Genomic DNA, 23684 nt, shown 5'->3' on the forward strand with positions numbered 1-23684 from the left:
GATGGCCTTGGCGAGAGGTTCGTCTTCATCAATTACATGTTGAAGGCTCCGGAGGAGATGCCGTAGCTTCTCCGCTCCGGGGAAGTACTGGACAACGAAGGGTACTCTGTCCACTGTGTCCCGTGTTTGTCTTCTGAGGAGGTCGGTGCGGTTTTTCGCTGTGGCGCGTTGGAACTGTTGATCAATGAGTCTAGCGCCATATCCTGTTCTTATGAGGGCATCTTTCAGCGTCTGGAGGTGTCTGTTGCGATCCTCCTCATCCGAGCAGATCCTGTGTATATGGAGGTGGAAGCAGATACGGTCGTGACTTTTAAAGGGCATCTGGACAAATACATGAATAGGATGGGAATGGAGGAATATGGTCCCCGGAAGGGTAGGGGGTATTAGGTAAGTCGGGCAGCATGGTCGGTGCAGGCTTGGAGGGCCGAAGGGCCTGTTCTTGTGCTGTAATTTTCTTTGCTCTTTGTTCCTTGTTCATTCGGCCCATTGAGACTGCACTGACAACAATCCCACCCAGACCCTATCCCCACATTTTTAACCTACTAATGCCCCTGACACTAAGGGTCAATTTAGCATGGTCAATCCACCTAACCCGCACATCTTTAGAGTGTGGGAGGAAACCAGAGCACTTGGAGGATTTGTCAGGGGGATTATGTGGGGGTTACGGGGATGGAACCTGGGTGGAATTGTTGTCGGTGCAGGCCTGATGGGCCAAATGCCCTCCTTCTGCACTGTAGATTCTATGATTCACCATTTAAATAATACCCTATTCTTTTGTTCTCCCTTCCAAAATGAACAACTTTACATTTTCTCATGTTGTACTCTATTAGCCAACATTTTTCCCATTTTCTTAACAAATCAATATCTCAGTAAAGAGTTAAAATAGCTAGACAAGCAGTGGAGATGGTTGATAATTCTGAGTTGGTCCACAAATCAAAATCTTTTTCTGACACCCCATAAAACCGAGAATGGTAGAAGGTGGGAAGGTTAAAGGAAGGCAAGTAGCCAGGACAGAGAAGGGGCAGTTGGGAATGGTCAGGAAGTTTCTCCTCAGACCAAAAAGAAAAGTGCTGAAGGGGAAAGTGACATTCGAGGCCTAAGTGTTGTCAGAAGTTTAAGTTCATTTATTAGTGTCACAGGTAGGCTTACATTAACACTGCAATGAAGTTACAGTGAAAACCCCCTAGTCAGTTCAGGAAAGGCGACAGAATTATGTTTTGATTACTGATGAAGGAAATTAGGCTATTAATGCAATAAGAAGTCTCAGAACACCAGGCTAAAGTCCAACAGATTATTTGAGATCACGAGCTTTCAGAACACTGCTCCTTCAAGTGAGTGGAAGTACGTTCACAAACACGGCATATATAGTCCAAAACACAATTGCAAGATAATTACAGATTGGAATGTGAAGAATGGTTGGAAAGCGAGTCTTTACAAGTAATCAAGTCTTTACAGGTACAAACAGTGTACATGGAGAGAGGGATAATCATAGGTTAAAGAGGTGTGGATTGTCTCAAGCCAGGACAGTTAGTAGGATTTTTCAAATCCAGGCAGTATGGTTGGGGTTACATGTAGTGTGACATGAACCCAAGATCTTGATTGAGGCCATCCTCATGCATGCGGAACTTGGCTATTAGTTTCTGCTCGGCGATTTTGCATTGTCAAAGAACAAAGAGAACAAAGAAGAAAGAAAATTACAGCACAGGAACAGGCCCTTCGGCCCTCCAAGCCTGCACTGACCATGCTGCCCGACTGAACTAAAAACCCCTATTCTTCCAGGGACCATATCCCTCTATTCCCAACCATTTCCATCCAATTCATGTATTTGTCCAGACGCCCTTAAAAGTCATGTGTCTTGAAGGTCGCCTTGGAGAACACCTACCCGAAGATCTCCTGAAGTCTCTGGGTCCGCGAGCATCTCCCACCCCGCCAGAGTATTCCGCTCCAGTGGGGATTACAGTCGTTGCCCCCTTTCGGGGAGCTAGTGGCCTGACCCACTGGAGTGAAAGGGGCAATCAGGGCCCTCCAGAGGGTCGGGCAGTGGATGGGGCGCCCTCTGGGCTTTGGCACCCTGGCATTGTCAGCTTTACCCCTTGGCACTACCCAAGGGGCAAAGTGCCAATGCCCAGGGGGCACCTTGGCACTGCCCATCAGGCATGGGGCAATCCCAGGGGGTGGGGCATATGGGGGCAGGCCCTGATGGAGGTGGAGCCTATGGGGCAATTGGAGGGGATGGGGTTTCCCATTGCCATTGTGCATAGGAATTGGTGGGAGAAGCACGGGGACCAACGATTGAGGCAGCTTGGGGGGGATCAGCTGGTGGGGTGGTCGTCACTGCGGGAGTGTGGGACTGCAGGGGGGGTTACTGTCGGGGGCAGTGATCGGAAGTGGGGGCTGGAGATCAGGGCAGGCTGAGGGAAGGGGTCAGTGCTGGGCCCAGAAATGATCTGGGGGGCAAGCCATCAGGCTGGGGTGGGGGGGGGGGGGGGGGGGGGTGGGGGGGGTGCAGAGAGCCGGCATTACAGGGGTTATGGGATTGGCCAGCAATCGAGAGGCCATCAGTGCAGGGTCACTGCGCAAGCGCTTATCTCGGCACGGACAGATTGGCACATGCACAGTGGCCCGCTCAGCTGATTTCAGCCTCTCCAATGGGCATAGGCCCCACCCTGAAATTTAATGATATTCACGCTGGCGGTCTCTGTAGTGCACAGAGCATGAGGAATTCTTCTCTGAACCCCCTGAATAAAACTAGCATGAATTTCTCCAGTTTGCATGCAAATTCAACACTCAGAAATTTTTGGGGAGAATTCTGCCCCTGGCCTCCACGAATGAGGACCAGTCATGATAGCCTCATTGAACCAGAGATCATTGAGGCCCCCCGGGAGGTCGAGGGCAAGGGGGAGCTTGGGCAGTGCCAGCCTGGCACTGCCAGCCTGGAACCCTTTTACTACCACCTTGACACCCTTGCACTACCCACAGGAGTGGGGTAATTGGGTAGGTAGGGGGACCCACTGCCACTCTGCACACAATCGGTGGAGAGGGCAGGGGCAATCGGTCTGGGCAGCGGGGAGGGCAGTGGTGATATTTCCGGGCAGGGGCCACTTGCGATATCTGGGGATGAGGGGTGCTGGGTTGAGGCTGCCTGCAGTAGCAGAGAGCTGACACATCTATCTTTCAGTTCTGTTAGCTCTGTGCTGGTTGCCATTGCGCATGTGCAGCCACATAGGTCTGCACATGCGCAATGGCTCCCTCCGCTGCTGTAGCAGCCTTCCTGGTGAGTTAACCCCTGCCCCCTCAGTCTAGTGCCTAGAAACAGTCCAGTCTATTTTTGGCTCATATGAGTGCATAAGATATGCAATTTGGTCTCCCCCAAAAAATAGATCTGAAACTCTCCCATTTTCATGTTAGCTTAGAAATTTCCTCATAAAATTGCCCCCAGTGAGTCTTCTACAGAAAGCTCGAGTCTGGGGTGAGCTCCCATGGTAGTAAAAGCATTACTCGAACTCTATGAGAGCTTCACTTAGAAATTTTGATATCAACTTCTAACCCTGGGAGAAGCTCGCCAAGGATTCCTGCACTTGATGCAACCAAATAAAACTTGTATGGCCTGTTTTGAAAGCAAGCTCATAACAGGAGCAATGAGAAAATATAAGCAGAGGAAACAATGAGCCAGCAACTCACCCACAGAAAGTTTGCCCAAAGCCACCAGTGATTAACATGGTCATCTTAATCTCAAAGGATGAACAACAAGACTATACAGAAGAGATATATGAGGATGTTTCATGGAATGGAGAATTTGGTGGATGGTGAGTCTGGGAAAGGGTGTGTAGATAGTTTGAGTCATGTTGAGATCAAAGAGGAGGTGGTATTGGGGTTCTTGAGAAACATTAAGGTAGGCAAGTCCCCAGGCCTGATGGGATATACCCCAGAATACTGAGAGAGGCAAGGGAGGAAATTGCTGGGGCCTTGAGAGAAATCTTTGTATCCTCACCAGCTACAGGGGAGGTCCCAGCGGATTGGAGAATAGTCAATGTTGTTCCTTTGTTTAAGAAGGGTCGCGAGAATAATCCAGGTAATTACAGGCCGGTAAGCCTTACATCAGTGGTAGGGAAATTATTGGAGAGGTTTCTTCGAGACAGGATTTATTCCCACTTGGAAATAACTGGATGTATTAGTGAGAGGCAACATGGTTTTGTGAAGGGGAGGTCGTGTCTCACGAACTTGATCGAGTTTTTTGAGGAAGTGGAGAAGATGATTGATGAGGGTAGGACAGTGGATATTGTCTACATGGACTTCAGTAAGGCCTTTGACAAGGTCCCTCATGGCAGACTGATGCAGAAGGTGAAGTCGCATGGGATCAGAGGTGAGCTGTCAAGGTGGGTACAAAACTGGCTTGGTCAAAGAAGACAGAGGGTAGCAGTGGAAGGGTGCGTTTCTGAATGGAGGGCTGTGACAAGTGGTGTTCCTCAGGTGCTGGGACCTTTGCTGTTTGTAATATATATAAATGATTTGGAGGAAAATGTAACTGGATTGATTAGTAAGTTTGCGGACGACACAAAGGTTGATGGATTTGCAGATAGCGATGAGGATCATCAGAGGATACAGCAGGATATAGATCAGTTGGAGACTTGGGCGGAGAGATGACAGATGGCGTTTAATCCGGACAAATGTGAGGTAATGCATTTTGGAAGGTCTAATACAAATAGGAAATATACAGTAAATTGCAGAACCCTTAAGAGTATTGATAGGCAAAGGGATCTGGGTGTACAGATACACAGGTCACTGAAAGTGGCAATGCAGCTGGAGAAAGTAGTCAAGAAGGCATATGGCATGCTTGCCTTCATCGGCCGGGGCACTGAGTTTAAAAATTGGCAAGCCATGTTGCAGCTTTATAGAACCTTAGTTCGGCCGCACTTGGAATATAGTGTTCAATTCTGGTCGCCACACTACCAGACGGATGTGGAGGCTTTGGAGAGGGTACAGAAAAGATTTACCAGGATGTTGCCTGGTATGGAGGGCATTAGCTATGAGGAGAACAAAGAACAAAGAACAATACAGCACAGGAACAGGCCCTTCGGCCCTCCAAGCCCATGTCGCTCCCTGGTCCAAACTAGACCATTCTTTTGTATCCCTCCATTCCCACTCCGTTCATATGGCTATCTAGATAAGTCTTAAACGTTCCCAGTGTCCCCGCCTCCACCACCTTGCCTGGCAGCGCATTCCAGGCCCCCACCACCCTCTGTGTAAAATACGTCCTTCTGATATCTGTGTTAAACCTCCCCCCCTTCACCTTGAACCTATGGCCCCTCGTGAACGTCACCACCGACCTGGGGAAAAGCTTCCCACCGTTCACCCTATCTATGCCTTTCATAATTTTATACACCTCTATTAAGTCTCCCCTCATCCTCCGTCTTTCCAGGGAGAACAACCCCAGTTTACCCAATCTCTCGTCATAACTAAGCCTCTCCATACCAGGCAACATCCTGGTAAACCTCCTCTGTACTCTCTCCAAAGCCTCCACGTCCTTCTGGTAGAAGTTGGAGAAACTTAGTTTATTCTCACTGGAACAACGGAGTGTTGTGCCTGCCACACAGTCTGTTTTAACCCTTATACGATGGACAAAGAATTGCGAGTAGACTTCTTGTTAGTACAACCAATATTTATTTAAAACACACAATCAATAATCACCCACCCAACCAACAATAAGTTATCTTACAGAAAATACTAAAGTTCAAGTCCAATACGAGACCTTGACTTAACTTTGCGTGACTGGCAAGTACCCAAGCAGATATTGGCCTTTATCTGTGCACTAGTCTCGGTGGTCCTCGGCGTAGTCTGGTCCTTTGGTCTGGTCTGGCACTCTGGCTCTGGTCTTCCTTCCTTCTCGGGTGTAGTGGCTCTCCTCGTGCTGGTCGTTGCTGGTGACAGTCACCATTGTTGTAGCTTGTGCGTGGGGTCAGAGAGAGAGAGAGATTCTTGGTTGCGCAGCACCCTTTATACCCCATTGGGTTTTGCGTCCCTTTTGGCCATTGCCAATCAATCGATAAGGACTTGATCTTCCTGATTGATAAAGTCCAATCAGGTGCTGCCACACCAATCTCTGGGTGTGTCCCTATCGGCCATGTCTGTAGGTGCTGGGGGCATGTAGGACAGATACCTCCCTCCCAAATAAGGGGTTACAGCGCCCCTATGTGTGGCAAACAACCCAGTTTGACCAGAAAGTCCTTTTTGTCCTGCAGATGACCCATATCCTGTGTATTCAGTCGTCTGAGTTGCAGCCTGTTTATCTGTCTTTTAGGCAGCAGCCTGCTGTTTTAGTTCTTGGCCAATTGTCCCAGAGTGCTTTACAAATCACCATTTTAGGTGGCCCGTTTGGCCACAGGAAGTTGAGGGGCGACCTGATAGAAGTCTGCAAGATTATGAGCGGCATGGACAGAGTGGATAGTCAGAAGCTTTTTCCCAGGGTGGAAGAATCAATTACTAAGGGGCACAGGTTTAAGGTGCAAGGGGCAAGTTTTAAAGGAGATGTATGAGGCAATTGTTTTACACAGAGGGTGGTGGGTGCCTGGAACTCATTGCCGGGGGAAGTAGTAGAAGCAGATACAGTCGTGACTTTTAAGAGGCTTCTTGACAAATACATGAATAGGATGGGAGGGATATGGTCCCCAGAAGGGTAGAGGGTTTTAGTTAAGTTGGGCAGCATGGTTGGTGCAGGCTTGGAGGGCCAAAGAGCCTCGTCCTGTGCTGTAATTTTCTTTGTTCTTTTAGTTACGAGAAGAATTTGATTGATAGGGGTTATTTTCACTTTGGAACAGAGGTGGTTGAGCGAGATAAAATTGAGGTGCATAAAATTATTAAAGGCCCAGTTCGAGTGGACAAGGAAGGCATTATTTCTGATTGCAGAATGGGAATCAATTTGAAGTCATTGGTAGAATGCTTCTAAGGGAGCTGAGGAGAAACTCTTACACTCACAGAGGGTGGTGCAGAACCTTATCTGAAAGGATGGTAGAGGCAAAAAACTCATCACATTAAAAAAACAGAAAATGCACTTGAGGTGCCGTAACCTACAGCACTATGAACAGCCAACTCAAAAATGGTGTTGCATTGGAAAACTCTTTCCAGCTAGAATGGGCTGAATGGCTTCCCTCTGGCTGTACATTTTCTGTGTTTTCTGTCCTGTGTTAATGAAGTTTTTTTTTACTGGAATGCTCCAATAAATTTCATCATTTAGAGAATAGTTCAATTAATAATTTTATTTCTTCACAAATTCTTGACAACTAGGTTCATTATGACTTTGGCTTAAGAAACATTCTTTCTGTATTGAGGACATTGGGAGCTCAGAAGAGAGCAAGGCCAGAAGACAGTGAATCAACCATTGTCATGAGAGTACTGAGAGATATGAATCTGTCTAAACTGGTGAGGAGGAAATGGAAATCTATTTCCTTTCAATGTTTTAAATATTGAAAATGGTTGTGATAGTCTCCTAACATATATTTCAGAAGTTTTAAAGTTTATTTATTAGTGTCACAAGTAAGGTTACATTAACACTGCCATGAAGTTACTGTGAAAATCCCCTAGTTGCCGCACTCCGGCACTGAGGGAGAATTTAGCATGACCAATACACCTAACCAGTGCGTCTTTTGGACTGTGGGAGGAAACCGAAGCAACCAGAAGAAACCATGCAGACACAGGGAGAACGTGCAGACTCCGTACAGACAGTGACCCAAGCTGGGAATCGAACCCAGGTCCCTGGCGCTATGAGACAGCCTCTGTCCACAGTGCCACCATGCCACCCTACAATATTCAATATTATCAATATTAGTAATTTGCTTTTTTAACTTTTGATCCTAGACTTTAAGCATTCCCTTCACTCAGCTTGCTGCTATAATATTTAACACTTATTCAGACAACAGCACTCCGTCGAGTAACAGTTAAATGCCAGTTCCATTAACAGGCAGTTAGTGTTAACTAGGTAGAAAGCGCAGAAAAACCTACAGCTGCTCCTGGCCCTTCTATCTCTCAACAGCATCTGTAATGTGTTGCCTGAAGATTTCCGGTGTCAAAGGTTTGCTGTCAGGAGTGTTACCTGTTCCTGTGAGGTGGGAGTTCGAAGTGTTGAGTCACCCACTTAACTGAGAGAAGAGAAAATATGAATTCACAGTTTCAACACAGAAAGGCAGAACAGGGGAAAGTAAAGTGCTGCATGTGGATATGTGGTGAACCATTGTTGGTTCCCACTGGATAGTACTGAGCCAGGGTCTGGCCAGTACTACAAGGATGTACATATGTTACTGTTGGGTTGTGCTACTTGTTACTGGTGGGGTTAGGGTGGGGTTGTTACACCTTTGTACTGTAGTGTTGTGGTACATCCCAGTCGGGCTCCGCCTCCTGGGAGAGGTATAAAAGTCCCTGCTCTGGCTGGGACCCCTTCAGTCTGGGATAGTGTATATAATTATTGGCTGCTTCATTACAGTAAATAAAAGCCTTTTATTTCCCGAGCATCTAGCCTCGTGATTGATAACGCGCATCAATTTTATTTACTGTTGTTAAACTCTCGTCGAAGAAAAAAAAAGAGTATGGAGCAGATCCTGAAGCCGGAACGCCTTAGATTAGATCCACGTGCGGTGGGCGCCTCTAACACCTTCGGCCACTGGCTGAAGTGCTTCGAAGACTACCTGGCAGCCTCCGCAGCGGTCACCACAGATGATGACAGACTCCGGGTCCTCCATGCGAGGATAAGCGACACTGTCTACCTCGTGATCCGTGCGGCCACCGATTATACTAAGGCCCTCGAGCTTCTGAAGAAGCGTTATATCAAACCGCCCAATGAAATACACGCTCGTTACCTCTTAGCCACTCGACGACGGCAGTCTGGCGAAACGATGGAGGAATATGCGAACGAGCTCCTACAGCGAGCCAGGGGCTGTAACTGCAAAGCTGTGTCGGCTGAGCAGAGCATGAACGACCTCGCCCGAGATGCGTTTGTGGCGGGAGTCGGATCGTCGTACATTCGACTTAAACTATTGGAGAAAGGTAACCTTAACCTTACCCAGGCAATCGAGCTAGCGGAGATGCTCGAGACGGCCACCAAAAGCTTAGTATTGTATCCGGAGGACCACGTGGAGACAACGTGGCAGGAGCAGTCGCCAATCCCGCCTCGTCCCTCGGATTCGAAATGCTGCGTAATGGCGTGCTCACATTCGGGCCAGACGACGGCAGCAGCTCCGGGCGGCCCGCGCTGCTACTTCTGTGGGGGAGCGAAGCATACTCGGCAACGGTGTCCCGCTAAGGCTGTGTTGTGCTCCGCCTGCGGTAAGAAAGGGCACTATTCGAAAGTGTGCCAATCTAAACCTAGGAACGGCAGTGTGGCCTGCGATTCTTCAGAGCTCGGGTCTTCGTCGTCGAAATCATCGAGGGGTTCATCCACGTGCGAGGCCAGGACGACACCATTACGGTCGACGGAGTCGGAGGTGTGTGACCACCAGGGGTCGCTGAGTTTGGCGCCATCACCCACGTGCGACTTATGGGAGCGGCCATGTTGGTTGGCACCGACCGCGAACAACCAGCAGGGGTCCTCCTCGTCGATTTCAGCTGCCTGCAGTGGCGCTCATGAACCAACAGTGGTGTTGATCATCCTGGACCAGGCCAAGCCTCATAGACTTGACAAATCTATGATGAACATCCAAGTAAATGACCACGTGATTTATTGTCTGTTTGACAGCGGGAGCACTGAGAGCTTTATCCACCCAGACACTGTGAAGCGGTGTGGACTCCAGATTCAACCTGCCAAACAGACAATCTCTATGGCATCGAGGTCCCGGTCTGTCACCGTGCGAGGGAGTTGCGTGGTAACTTTGAAGGTGCAAGGCACAGTTTATGAGCGTTTCAAGCTCCTAGTGTTGCCGTACCTTTGCACGCCAATACTTCTCGGACTAAACTTCATGGTCCACTTGAGGAGTGTAACCCTACAGTACGGTGGGCCACTCCCTTCACTGGCAGTGGGAAAACAGCAGCAGCCTCCAAATTGCCCAACGCAATTGAGGCCTGTAGCCTCTCGACGCTGAAGATCACCACACCCTCCCTGTTCCAGAATCTTGTGCCAGGCTGCAAGCCCATCGTGACTAAAAGTAGGCGTTACAGCGCGGAGGATCGGATCTTCATTAGATCTGAGGTTCAGTGGCTCCTCAAAGAAAGGATCATACAACCTAGCGGTAGTCCGTGGAGAGCGCAGGTCGTGGTGGTCAAGAGGGGGAACAAACCCCGGATGGTCATTGACTATAGTCAGACCATTAATCGATATACGCAGCTGGATGCGTATCCTCTCCCGCGCATATCTGATATGGTCAATCAGATTGTGCAGTACCGGGTGTTCTCCACCATAGACCTCAAGTCTGCCTACCACCAACTCCCCATTCACCCAGAGGACCGACAATACACGGCTTTTGAGGCGGATGGTCGCTTGTATCACTTTCTCAGGGTTCCCTTTGGTGTCACCAATGGGGTCTCGGTCTTCCAGCGTGCTATGGACCGAATGGTGGACCAGAACGGGCTGCGGGCTACCTTCCCGTACCTGGATAATGTCACCATCTGCGGCCATGACCAGCAGGACCATGACACGAATCTCCTGAATTTCCTACGCACTGCATCTCGCCTGAATCTGACCTACAACAGGGAGAAGTGTGTGTTTCGTACGCGCCGTTTAGCCATCCTAGGATACGTGGTGGAAAACGGGGTCATTGGCCCTGATCCAGACCGTATGCGCTCCCTTTCTGAACTTCCCTTGCCTGCTAGTGCAAAAGCACTGAGAAGATGCTTCGGCTTCTTCTCTTATTATGCGCAGTGGGTTCCCAATTACGCGGACAAAGCCCGTCCGCTCATTAAGTCCACGACTTTTCCCCTAACGCCAGAGGCCCGATTGGCCTTCGATAAATTAAAAGCCGACATCGCGAAAGCTACGATTCACGCTGTTGACGAGTCCATCCCCTTTCAGGTGGAGAGCGATGCATCTGATTTCGCCCTGGCCGCCACACTTAACCAGGCGGGCAGGCCCGTCGCATTTTTTTCCCGCACCTTCCAAGGCCCCGAAATCTGGCATTCAGCGGTGGAAAAGGAGGCCCAGGCCATTGTGGAGGCTGTCAGGCACTGGCGCCATTACTTGGCGGGAAAACGGTTCACCCTGATCACGGACCAGCGGTCCGTGGCGTTCATGTTTAACAACACGCAGAGGGGCAAGATCAAGAATGACAAGATCTTGCGGTGGAGAATTGAACGCTCCACCTATAACTACGACATCATGTACCGTCCAGGGAAACTCAATGAGCCCTCGGATGCCCTCTCGTGTGGAACATGCGCCAGTATACAGGAGGACCGTTTGCAGGCTCTCCATAATGACCTATGCCATCCTGGGGTCACTCGGCTCTACCACTTTATAAAAGCCCGCAACCTGCCCTACTCGGTGGAGGACGTCAGGTCCGTAACAAGAAGCTGTCGGGTTTGCGCGGAATGCAAACCGCACTTTTACCGACCTGACCGGGCACATTTAGTCAAGGCCACTCGTCCCTTCGAGAGACTGAGTGTCGATTTTAAGGGCCCCCTCCCCTCAACAGATCGGAATGTGTACTTCCTCAATATCATTGACGAGTACTCTAGGTTCCCTTTTGTTGTTCCCTGCTCTGATACATCCGCTGCCACGGTTATCAAGGCATTCTGTGATCTCTTTACCCTGTTCGGGTACCCCGGCGACATCCATAGTGACAGGGGCTCGTCGTTCATGAGCGATGACTTGAGGCAATTCCTGCTCTCATACGGGATTGCCTCTAGTAGGAGCACGAGCTACAACCCTAGGGGTAACGGACAGGTGGAACGTGAGAATGCTACAGTCTGGAAGGCTGTCTTACTGGCGTTGAAGTCAAAAAGTCTTCCAGTCTCCCGTTGGCAAGAGGTGCTCCCTGATGCGCTCCATTCTATTCGCTCCCTCCTGTGCTACTGCAACCAATGCTACTCCCCATGAGAGGATGTTTTCATTCCCTCGGAAGTCTTCCTCGGGGACCTCATTACCGTCTTGTTTGACGTACTCAGTACCCGTCCTCCTGCGGCGACATGTAAGGGCCCGCAAGTCCGACCCGTTGGTCGAACAGGTCCATCTCCTCCACGCCAACCCTCTGTATGCCTATGTGGCATACCCTGACGGGCGAGAGGACACGGTCTCGATCCGAGACCTGGCGCCAGCAGGGGACGTAGCAACCCCTGTCGCTCCCATACCCCCTGTTACAAACCCCTTAACTCTTGTTTCTCCCCCGGACACGGCGCGGGCAGCATCGGGACCATTGCTTAACCCTTTTACTCCCGTGTACAGCTTGCCTGAGTCCAGAGGATGGTCGCCACTGCAGGGCGTGTCAGGACCCCATGGACTACCGTCACCTCAGGGTCCACCGGCCTGTGAGTCCGTGGAAGAACAGCTGGACGCCGCCTTGGGGAGAACGCCACCGCAAGTGCCTACTCCGGTGTCACCGCCGGTATTGAGGAGGTCACAATGACGGTGCAGTCCCCCTGACCGTCTGAACTTATAGACTGATGACACTTTATTCTGTTTCTGTACCCCGCCGGCCTTTGTTCTCAAAGGAGGGGTGAATGTGGTGAACCATCGTTGGTTCCCACTGGATAGTACTGAGCCAGGGTCTGGCCAGTACTACAAGGATGTACATATGTTACTGTTGGGTTGTGCTACTTGTTGCTGTTGGGGTTAGGGTGGGGTTGTTACACCTTTGTACTGTAGTGTTGTGGTACATCCCAGTCGGGCTCCGCCTCCTGGGAGAGGTATAAAAGTCCCTGCTCTGGCTGGGACCCCTTCAGTCTGGGATAGTGTATATAATTATTGGCTGCTTCATTACAGTAAATAAAAGCCTTTTATTTCCCGAGCATCTAGCCTCGTGTTTGATAACGCGCATCAGGATAGATGTGTGCCATACTGCAAAGGTAGATGCATATGTGGACAGCAGATGAAACAGAGTTGGGTGTAGGGTACAGTGGCCAGAGACTAAGACATAATAAAAACAGAAAATGCTGGAAAATCTCAACAGGTCTGACAGTATTTGTGGAGAGTGAAAGAAAATTAACATTTAGAGTCTATCTACCTCTTCAGAGCTGAAGAGAGGGAGAAATGTGATGGATTATACACTGTATAAGACAGGGTGGAGCAAAGTAGAAGGTCAGTGATGGGTGGAAGCTAGGAGAGATTGCAACAAAGATGTGTAGGTCACAAGAAAGAAGAATCATAGAATCCCTACAGTACAGAAGGAGGCCATTCGGCCCATTGAGACTACACCGACCACAATCCCATCCAGGCTATATTCCCGTAACACCAGATATTTATCCTGCTAATCCCGCTGACACTAAGGGGCAATTTAGCATGGCCAATCCACCTGACCCGCACATCTTCGGACTGTGGGAGAAAACCAGAGCACCCGGAAGAAACTCATGCAGACACAAGGAGAACGTGCAAACTCCACACAGTCACCTAAGCCGGGAATCGAACCCAGGTCCCTGGTGCTGTGAGGCAGCAGTGCTAACCACTGCGCCACCTGCTGCCCACAAAGAAGTGTTAATGGCAGTGTGAGGGCATAAAGGCAAGATAACAGAATGTGTTACTGGGAAAACAAAGGCCAATGCTCAGTGGAAGAACAAACAACAGATGGGGGGGATGGGGTGATTGCAATGGGACAAAAAATATTTTGGGACTAACAAAAAAAGGGTCAAAATGAAGGAGGAATGTCACAGTCTAAAGTTGTTGGGTGGGATTTTCCATGCGCTCTGCAGTGGCATGTTTTGTGGAAGTGGCCCACTATTGACGTGGTGGGATCTTCCAGTCTCACCACTGTCAATGCAGTTTGCACCATTTGCTGCTGGGGAACCCATGGCAGGGTGCCACAGTCAGTGGGACCAGAAGATCCCGCCAGTGGAACAACTGAAAATTTTGACTGGTTGTGATTAGTTCATTGGACATCTTCCTGCACTAAAACAGAAATTCCAGCGACTGTGGGAGTGGCATTCACTGCAATAACTATTTACTTTCACAAAATGAAAACAATTGACCAGATTGCCTCTTGTACCTAACCTCAAAAATGATTCTTTCTCAGAAATTCTGTTAGGAGGACAGGAAGGACTGTTTTGAGAAAATTGGGCACTTACTTATTTCTGCCTGCCGTCATTGTTTGCTCCAGTTGCATCGTTGCTCTATTTCCCCCCATTCTCTTCCATTCCACTGCTGATCTTCATTTTACTCACCATTTCTTTTATTTCAATTCCATCTTTCTACTTGTCTTGCTGTTCATCCCACAGTGCAACTCTGGGATGTTGGAGTGGATTTGCACAGCTTACAATCCTCTGATAATTCAAATGAGCTCAGCAAATTGTCCTGACCTGCTGCAGACCTGATGAAGCCATTGGGTCACCAGAATTTTTAGATTCTAATGTTTTGCAGCATGACAACTCATAATTGATTGATATTATTTTGACAGGTGGATGAAGATGAACCACTTTTCCTAAGCCTGATTAGTGATCTGTTCCCTGGAATACAGTTGGATCGTAGCACCTATGTCGAACTGCAGGCAGCTGTTGCTAACCAGGTGGAAATAGGAGGATTAGTTAACCACCCGCCTTGGAATCTCAAACTGGTTCAGGTAAACACAATGAATTATTCAACTATACACATACACCATGTATCATTTATCACATGCATATTTAATATCATTTTAACATTTCTGATGAATGATTTTCACCACAAGCTCACAAATTTACAATTGGCCTTTGTTTTTAGAAATTTGCAGCACAGTATTCTTTGATTTGATTTATTATTGTCACATGTATTCGCATACAGTGAAAAGTATTGTTTCTTGCATGCTATACAGACAAAGCATACCATTCATGGAGAAGGAAACGAGAGAGTGCAGAATGTAGTGTTACAGTCATAGCTAGGGTGTAGAGAAAGATCAACTTAATGCAAGGTAGGTCCATTCAACAGTCTGATGGCAGCAGGGAAGAAGCTGATCTTGAGTCGGTTGGTGCATGACCTCAGACTTTTGTATCTTTTTCCCCGAAGGAAGAAGGTGGAAGAGAGAATATCCGGGTGTGTGGGGTCCTTAATTATGCTGGTTGCTTTGCCAAGGCAGTGAGAAGTGTAGACAGAATCAATGGATGGGAGGCTGGTTTGCGTGATAGATTGGGCTACATTCACAACCTTTTGTAGTTCCTTGTGGTCTTGGGCAGAGCAGGAGCCATACCAAGCTGTGATACAACCAGAAAGAATGCTTTCTATAGTGCACCTGTAAAAGTTGGAGAGAGTCATAGCTGACATGCCAAATTTCTTTAGTCTTCTGAGAAAGTAGAGACATTGGTGGGCTCTCTCTAAATGTGAATAAAGTAGCCTTATTTTACTGCAAAAATACCACGACTGTAATCAGGTTTATTAATGAAGAATAACAAAACTTAAAGTCTTACTTACTGAATCACTGATATCAAACAGTGATCTGATTTAGAAACACACATATTTGTTTGATGCAGCAATTGCTTTTGTTGAATCTTATCTAGGCAGTGAAACTAGTTTCCCTGACCACATAGTTGAAGAGCAAAGAATAATGATGGATTTGGAAGGTGAATTAGCTGATCTTAATCCATTCATTGCAGTAAGATTTTAAAGTCACCACAGCATAATCAAATGAATCCTTCTAACCTCTATTGGGAAGTCCATTTCATTGTTGATCACTCTTTGTATGAATAACTTTGAAATATCGGTCTTAAATTTACTTTGTTAGTTTCATCCTGTGTCCTGTTACTCCACCCTCACATTTAATTTAAAATAGAATTCTGAAATTAGTATTTCCATAACCAGAGCCATCTTAAGTATTTGTTTAAGATCAGCTCTCAAAGGAGGAAAAACCCATTTCTCCAGCCTTTCCATTGTGGGGTTTTACAATCCTGTTCTATTTAACCTACTTTCAGCTGTTTGAAACCGCCCGGGTTCGTCATGGATTGATGACATTGGGTCCTAGTGGCTCTGGAAAGACTTGTGTCATTCGCACCCTGATGCAATCACTGACCGAATGTGGAGCCCCTCATCGGGAGATGCGCATGAATCCTAAAGCTATCACTGCTCCACAAATGTTTGGGAGACTGGATCCTGCGACTAATGACTGGACTGATGGGATTTTCTCAACACTTTGGAGGAAATCAATCAAGTCAAAAAAAGGCAAGTCAAATTTTGAAAGTCAGTGAGGTAAGCTGTTTGCATTTTTGTGAAATCGGAGCTGAAAATGCTATTTGTTTAATAAGGGATCATTTCACACTGCCATCCCTAGCCAGGTAGGGGGAATGAAATATACAGTGCAAGTTCAAAATGTTGCTTATTTCAAACAGCATTTTACAAATTTCAAATCAGTTGATACCAGAGGAATAAGTTGCGCAAAGAATTTCCTGGAGCTGGGTATCTTGTGAAATGTCCTGTTTGTTTGACTTTTTCCCTCACCTTGAAGTTTTTTGCGCTGTTACTTCTAGGAAGTGCAAACAGATTATAGGCAGTGGGGCAGCTGGAATCTTGTTGAACAGTAGAATCAGCTGTATAACTCTGTTATAAATAGCTATAAATTAAGAGAGGGGCATGTGCAACGAGTGTCCTCATACACCAGTCACTGAAGGTAAGCATGCAGGTGCAACAGCAGTAAAGAAGGCAAATGGTATAGTGAGAGGATTCGAGTACAGGAGCAGGGATGTCTTGCTCCAATTTTACAGGGCCACACCAGGAATATTGGCCAGAATTTTACCATCCCACCCGTTACGGGAATCAGAGTGGATGAGGGGCGGACCATGGAAATGTCCATTGACCTCGGCTTTGGTCTCCTTATCTGAGAAAGGATGTTCTTGCTTTAAGAGAGTGCAGAGAAGGTTTATCAGACTAATTCCTGGGATGGCGAGAGTGACATATGAGGAGAGATTGAGTTGGTTAGGATTATATTCGCTGGAGTTGAGGAGAATGAGGGGGGAATGTCATAGAAACCTATAACCAGGTATAGACAGGGTAAATGCAGGAAGGATATTCCCGATGGTGGGGGAGTCTAGAACCAGGGGTCACAGACTAAGATATGGGGTAAACTTTTAGGGCTAAGAGGAGGAGTAATTTCTTCATACAGAGAGTGATCAGCCTGTGGAATTCACTTCTACAGAAAGGAGTTAAGATTGTGAGGGCTCCTCCGCTGGTCGATGGGCAGAGCGAACCAGTAAGATTGTGTGAGAGGCAAAAAATTAGGTTTGCGCGCGGTTTCTTGCTTCTCACGCTCTTACTGGGCCAGATTTCTGGTGTGAGACAGATTATAATTTTTAATCTATTTAAATGGAGATTTAAATATTATTAGTAAGCCCAGGATCAAATCGGCCAGGCTCAATTGCCTGAAGGGTCTTGCCGGTGAAAGTCCTCACCAGCGAGGATCATGTATGGTCCATATCAATGGGGACTTGATGTGATAGCCTTGCCGGTAGGACTGGAGGCCATTGAGACCTCCTGCAAAGCCGGGGCATGGGAGGCAGTGCCCCTTGGGCAGTGCCAACCTGGCACTGCTAGCTTGGGACCTTGGCGTGCCAACCTGGCACCCTGGCACAGCCAACCTGGCACTGCCCATGGGCACCAAGTGGTGCCAAGGAGATGGAGTCTGAGGGGGCAGGACCTAATTGGGGAGTGGGGTGCGGAAAATGGAGGGATCTGCATGTGCGCGATTGAGCTCTCTACTTTGAGCAGCTGGTTTTCCGGCAAGGGTAGGCCCAACCTCCTCCCCCTGCTAGCGGGAATCAGATAGTACAACAAATGATGCACGAAGTGGAGTAAGATATCATTTGTGGTCTCGCTGAAAAGAGTCATAGAGCCATAAAGGTTTACAGCATGGAAACCTCTTTTTTTTAAACCCCTAAGCTAATCCTAATTGCCCACATTTGGTCCATATCCTTCTATACCCACCTTACCCATGTAACTGTCTAAATGCTTTTTAAAAGACAAAATTATACCCCCTCTACTACTACCTCTGGCAGCTTGTTCCAGACACTCACCACCCTCTGGACACTTTTGTATCTCTCCCCCCTCACCTTGAACCTATGCCCTCTAGTTTTAGACTCCCCTACCTTTGGGAAAAGATATTGACTATCTAGCTGATCTGTGCCCCTCATTATTTTATAGACCTCTATAAGATCACCCCTCAGCCTCCTACGCTCCAGAGAAAAAAGTCCTAGTCTATCCAGCCTCTCCTTATAACTCAAATCATCAAGTCCCGGTAGCATCCTAGTCAATCTTTTCAGCACTCTTTCTAGTTTAATAAATCCTTTCTATAATAGGGTGACCAGAACTGTACACAGTACTCCAAGTGTGGCCTTACCCATGTCTTGTACAACTTCAACATGACGTCACAACTCCTGTATTCAATGTTCTGACCGATGAAACCAAGCATGCCGAATGCTTTCTTCACCATTCTGTCCACCTGGTTTCAAGGTGCTATGAACATGTATCCCTAGGTCTCTTTGTTCTGTAACTCTCCCCAACGCCCTACCATTAACTGAGTAAGTCCTGCCCTGGTTCAAACTACCAAAATGCATCACCTCACATTTATCTAAATTAAACTCCATCTGCCATTCGTCAGCCCACTGGCCCAATTGATCAAGATCCCACTGTAATTGGAGATTACTTTTTACTGTCCACTGTGCCACCAAGCTTGGTGTCATCTGCAAAAAATTGATATGAGAGTCTCCTGTTTTCATGCTCGTTCAGCACTTAGAATTTTTTAGGCAAGATCGCCGCCTGTGTGTTTTCAAGGAGGAGTTATATATAGCTCTTAGAGCAAAGGGAATCTAAGGATGTGTGGAGAAAGTGGGATCAGGCTATTGATTTGGATGATCAACTATAACGACACAAAGATAAGTGGAAAAGTGAATCGTGTGGAGGACGGAGAAGATCTGCAGAGAGATTTGGACAGGCTGAGTGAGTGGGCGAGGATATGGCAAATGGAGTATAACGTTGAGAAATGCGAGGTTATACACTTTGGAGGAAATAATAACAAATGGGATTATTATCTCAATGGAAACAAATTAAAACATGCTACCGTGCAAAGGGACCTGGGGGTCCTTGTGCATGAGACGCAAAAGCCCAGTCTGCAGGTACAACAGGTGATCAAGAAGGCAAATGGGATGTTGGCCTATATTGTGAAGGGGATAGAATATAAAAGCAGGGATGTCTTGATGCACCTGTACAGGGCATTGGTGAGGCCGCAGCTGGAATACTGTGTGCAGTATTGGTCCCCTTATATGAGGAAGGATATATTGGCATTGGAGGGAGTGCCGAGAAGGTTCACCAGGTTGATATCGGAGATGAGGGGTTTGGATTATGAGGAGAGGCTGAGGAGATTGGGTTTGTACTCGTTGGAGTTTAGAAGGATGAGGGGGGATCTTATGGAGACTTATAAGATAATGTGGGGGCTGGATAGGGTGGAGGCGGAGAGATTCTTTCCACTTAGTAAGGAAGATAAAACTAGAGGACACAGTCTCAAAATAAAGGGGGGTCGGTTTAAGACAGAGTTGAGGAGGAACTTCTTCTCCCAGAGGGTGGTGAATCTCTGGAATTCTCTGCCCACTGAGGTGGTGGAGGCTACCTCGCTGAATATGTTTAAAGCGCGGATGGATGGATTCCTGAGCGGTAAGGGAATTAAGGGTTATGGGGATCAGGCGGGTAAGTGGTACTGATCCACGTCAGATCAGCCATGATCTTATTAAATGGCGGGGCAGGCTCGAGGGGCTAGATGGCCTACTCCTGCTCCTATTTCTTATGTTCTTATGTTCTTATGAATGGTGGAGCAGGCTCAAGGGGCTGAATAGTCTACTCCTATTTTCCATGTTTTTCTATTTAGAACATAGAACAGTACAGCACAGAACAGGCCCTTCGGCCCACGATGTTGTGCCGACCTTCATCTGAAACCAAGATCAAGCTATCCCACTCCCTACCATCCTGGTGTGCTCCATGTGCCTATCCAATAACCGCTTAAATGTTCCTAAAGTGTCTGACTCCACTATCACGGCAGGCAGTCCATTCCACACCCCAACCACTCTCTGCGTGAAGAACCTACCTCTGATATCCTTCCTATATCTCCCACCATGAACCCTATAGTTATGCCCCCTCGTAATAGCTCCATCCACCCGAGGAAATAGTCTTTGAACGTTCACTCGATCTATCCCCTTCATCATTTTATAAACCTCTATTAAGTCTCCCCTCAATCTCCTCCGCTCCAGAGAGAACAGCCCCAGCTCCCTCAACCTTTCCTCATAAGACCGACACTCCAAACCAGGCAGCATCCTGGTAAATCTCCTCTGCACTCTTTCCAGCGCTTCCACATCCTTCTTATAGTGAGGTGACCAGAACTGCACGCAATATTCCAAATGCGGTCTCACCAAGGTCCTGTACAGTTGCAGCATAACCCCACGGCTCTTAAACTCCAACCCCCTGTTAATAAAAGCTAACACACTATATGCCTTCTTCACAGCTCTATCCACTTGAGTGGCAACCTTTAGAGATCTGTGGATATGGACCCCAAGATCTCTCTGTTCCTCCACAGTCTTCAGAACCCTACCTTTGACCCTGTAATCCACATTTAAATTAGTCCTACCAAAATGAATCACCTCACATTTATCAGGGTTAAACTCCATTTGCCATTTTTCAGCCCAGCTTTGCATCCTATCTCTGTCTCTTTGCAGCCTACAACACCCCTCCACCTCATCCACTACTCCACCAATCTTGTCATCAGCAAATTTACTGATCCACCCTTCAGCCCCCTCCTCTAAGTCATTAATAAAAATCACAAAGAGCAGAGGACCAAGCACCGATCCCTGCGGCACTCCGCTAGCAACCTGCCTCCAGTCCGAAAATTTTCCATCCACTACCACCCTCTGTCTTCGATCAGACAGCCAGTTACCTATCCAATCGGCCAACTTTCCCTCTATCCCACACCTCCTTACTTTCATCATAAGCCGACCATGGGGGACCTTATCAAACGCCTTACTAAAATCCATGTATATGACATCAACCGCCCTACCTTCATCAACACACCGAGTTACCTCCTCAAAAAATTCTATCAAATTTGTGAGGCACGATTTGCCCTTCACAAATCCGTGCTGACTATCCCGGATTAATCCGCATCTTTCTAAATGGTCGTAAATCCCATCCCTAAGGACCTTTTCCATCAATTTACCAACCACCGAAGTCAGACTAACCGGTCTATAATTACCAGGGTCATTTCTATTCCCTTTCTAAAACATAGGAACAACATTTGCCACTCTCCAGTCCTCTGGCACCATCCCCGTGGACAGCGAGGACCCAAAGATCAAAGCCAAAGGCTCTGCAATCTCATCCCTCGCCTCCCAAAGAATCCTAGGATACATTTCATCAGGCCCAGGGGACTTATCGACTTATCTATAATGTTACATTAGAGCGAGGATTAACTGTTCTGTGAAAATATTTCCTGGGGTGTCACATTCATTGTTGCACTACAGTCATGTGATGAGTACCAATGTATCAGTCTACAGTTATATTATCTTTTCCAAACTAATACAAGCAAAGTTGAAAACAGGTGTAGCGATAGAATACTGAAATTTAATGTTGGCTTTTCCTTGTTGCTGCTCGATATGCTGCTTATTGTGCAGACAAATTCAAATGGCTACCACATATGATACAAAGAACAAAAGAACAAAGAACAATACAGCACAGGAACAGGCCCTTCGGCCCTCCTAGCCCGCGCCGCTCCCTGGTCCAAACTAGACCATTCTTTTGTATCCCTCCATTCCCACTCCGTTCATGTGACTATGTAGATAAGTCTTAAATGTTCCCAGTGTGTCCGCCTCCACCACCTTGCCCGGCAGCGCATTCCAGACCCCCACCACCCTCTGTGTAAAATACATCCTTCTGATATCCGTGTTAAACCTCCCCCCCCCCCACCCCCACCTCACCTTGAACCTATGACCCCTCGTGAACGTCACCACCGATCTGGGAAAAAGCTTCCCACCGTTCACCCTATCGATGCCTTTCATAATTTTATACACCTCTATTAGGTCACCCCTCATCCTCCATCTTTCCAGTGAGAACAACCCCAGTTTACCCAATCTCTCCTCATAACTAAGCCCTTCCATACCAGGCAACATCCTGGTAAACCTCCTCTGCACTCTCTCTAAAGCCTCCACGTCCTTCCGGTAGTGTGGCGACCAGAACTGGGCACAGTATTCCAAATGCGGCCGAACCAACATTCTATACAACCGCAACATCAGACCCCAACTTTTATACTCTATGCCCCGTCCTATAAAGGCAAGCATGCCATATGCCTTATTCACTACTTCTCCACCTGTGACGTCACCTTCAAGGATCTGTGGACTTGCACACCCAGGTCCCTCTGCGTATCTACACCCTTTATGGTTCTGCCATTTATCGTATAGCTCCCCCCCTACGTTAGTTCTACCAAAATGCATCACTACGCATTTATCTGGATTGAACTCCATCTGCCATTTCTTTGCCCAAATTTCCAGCCTATCTATATCCTTCTGTAGCCTCTGACAATGTTCCTCACTATCTGCAAGTCCAGCCATTTTCGTGTCGTCCGCAAATTTACTGATCACCCCAGTTACACCTTCTTCCAGATCGTTTATATAAATCACAAACAGCAGAGGTCCCAATACAGAGCCCTGCGGAACACCACTAGTCACAGGCCTCCAGCCGGAAAAAGACCCTTCCACTACCACCCTCTGTTTTCTGTGACCAAGCCAGTTCTCCACCCATCTAGCCACCTCCCCCTTTATCCCATGAGATCCAACCTTTTGCACCAACCTACCATGAGGGACTTTGTCAAATGCTTTACTAAAGTCCATATAGACGACATCCACGGCCCTTCCCTCGTCAACCATTCGAGTCACTTCTTCAAAAAACTCCACCAGGTTAGTGAGGCATGACCTCCCTCTCACAAAACCATGCCGACTATCGTTAATGAGTTTATTCCTTTCTAAATGAGCATACATCCTATCTCTAAGAATCCTCTCCAACAACTTCCCGATCACGGACGTCAAGCTCACCGACCTATAATTTCCCGGGTTATCCTTCCTACCCTTCTTAAATAACGGGACCACATTAGCTATCCTCCAGTCCTCTGGGACCTCACCTGTGTCCCGTGACGAGACAAAGATTTGCGTCAGAGGCCCAGCGATTTCATCTCTCGTCTCCCTGAGCAGCCTGGGATAGATTCCATCAGGCCCTGGGGATTTTTCAGTCTTTATATTCTCTAACAAACCTAACACTTCCTCCCTTGTAATGGAGATTTTCTCTAACGGGTCAACACTCCCCTCCGAGACACTCCCAGTCAACACATCCCTCTCCTTTGTGAATACCGACGCAAAGTATTCATTTAGGATCTCCCCTACTTCTTTGGGCTCTGAGCATAATTCCCCACTTTTGTCCCTGAGAGGTCCGATTTTTCCCTGACAACCCTTTTGTTCCTAACGTATGAATAAAATGCCTTGGGATTCTCCTTAATCCTGTCTGCCAAGGACATTTTGTGACCCCTTCTTGCCCTTCTAATTCCTCGCTTGAGTTCTTTCCTACTTTCTTTGTATTCCACCAGAGCTCCCTC

General features: G+C 47.6%; 1 protein-coding gene across 1 annotated transcript in view; it reads left to right on the top strand.

The window, feature by feature from the left end:
* Window positions 1-23684, top strand: part of LOC144493945 (dynein axonemal heavy chain 8-like) — a 1745965-nt gene that overhangs the window by 1217548 nt on the left and 504733 nt on the right. The window contains exons 51-53 of the mRNA XM_078213522.1: window positions 7282-7416; window positions 14517-14678; window positions 15997-16243. Coding sequence (XP_078069648.1) covers window positions 7282-7416; window positions 14517-14678; window positions 15997-16243 — 544 coding nt within the window. The remainder of the gene's footprint in view (window positions 1-7281; window positions 7417-14516; window positions 14679-15996; window positions 16244-23684) is intronic.

The sequence above is a fragment of the Mustelus asterias genome, chromosome 5 (assembly GCF_964213995.1).
Source record: "Mustelus asterias chromosome 5, sMusAst1.hap1.1, whole genome shotgun sequence".
In the NCBI taxonomy this organism is placed as follows: domain Eukaryota; kingdom Metazoa; phylum Chordata; class Chondrichthyes; order Carcharhiniformes; family Triakidae; genus Mustelus; species Mustelus asterias.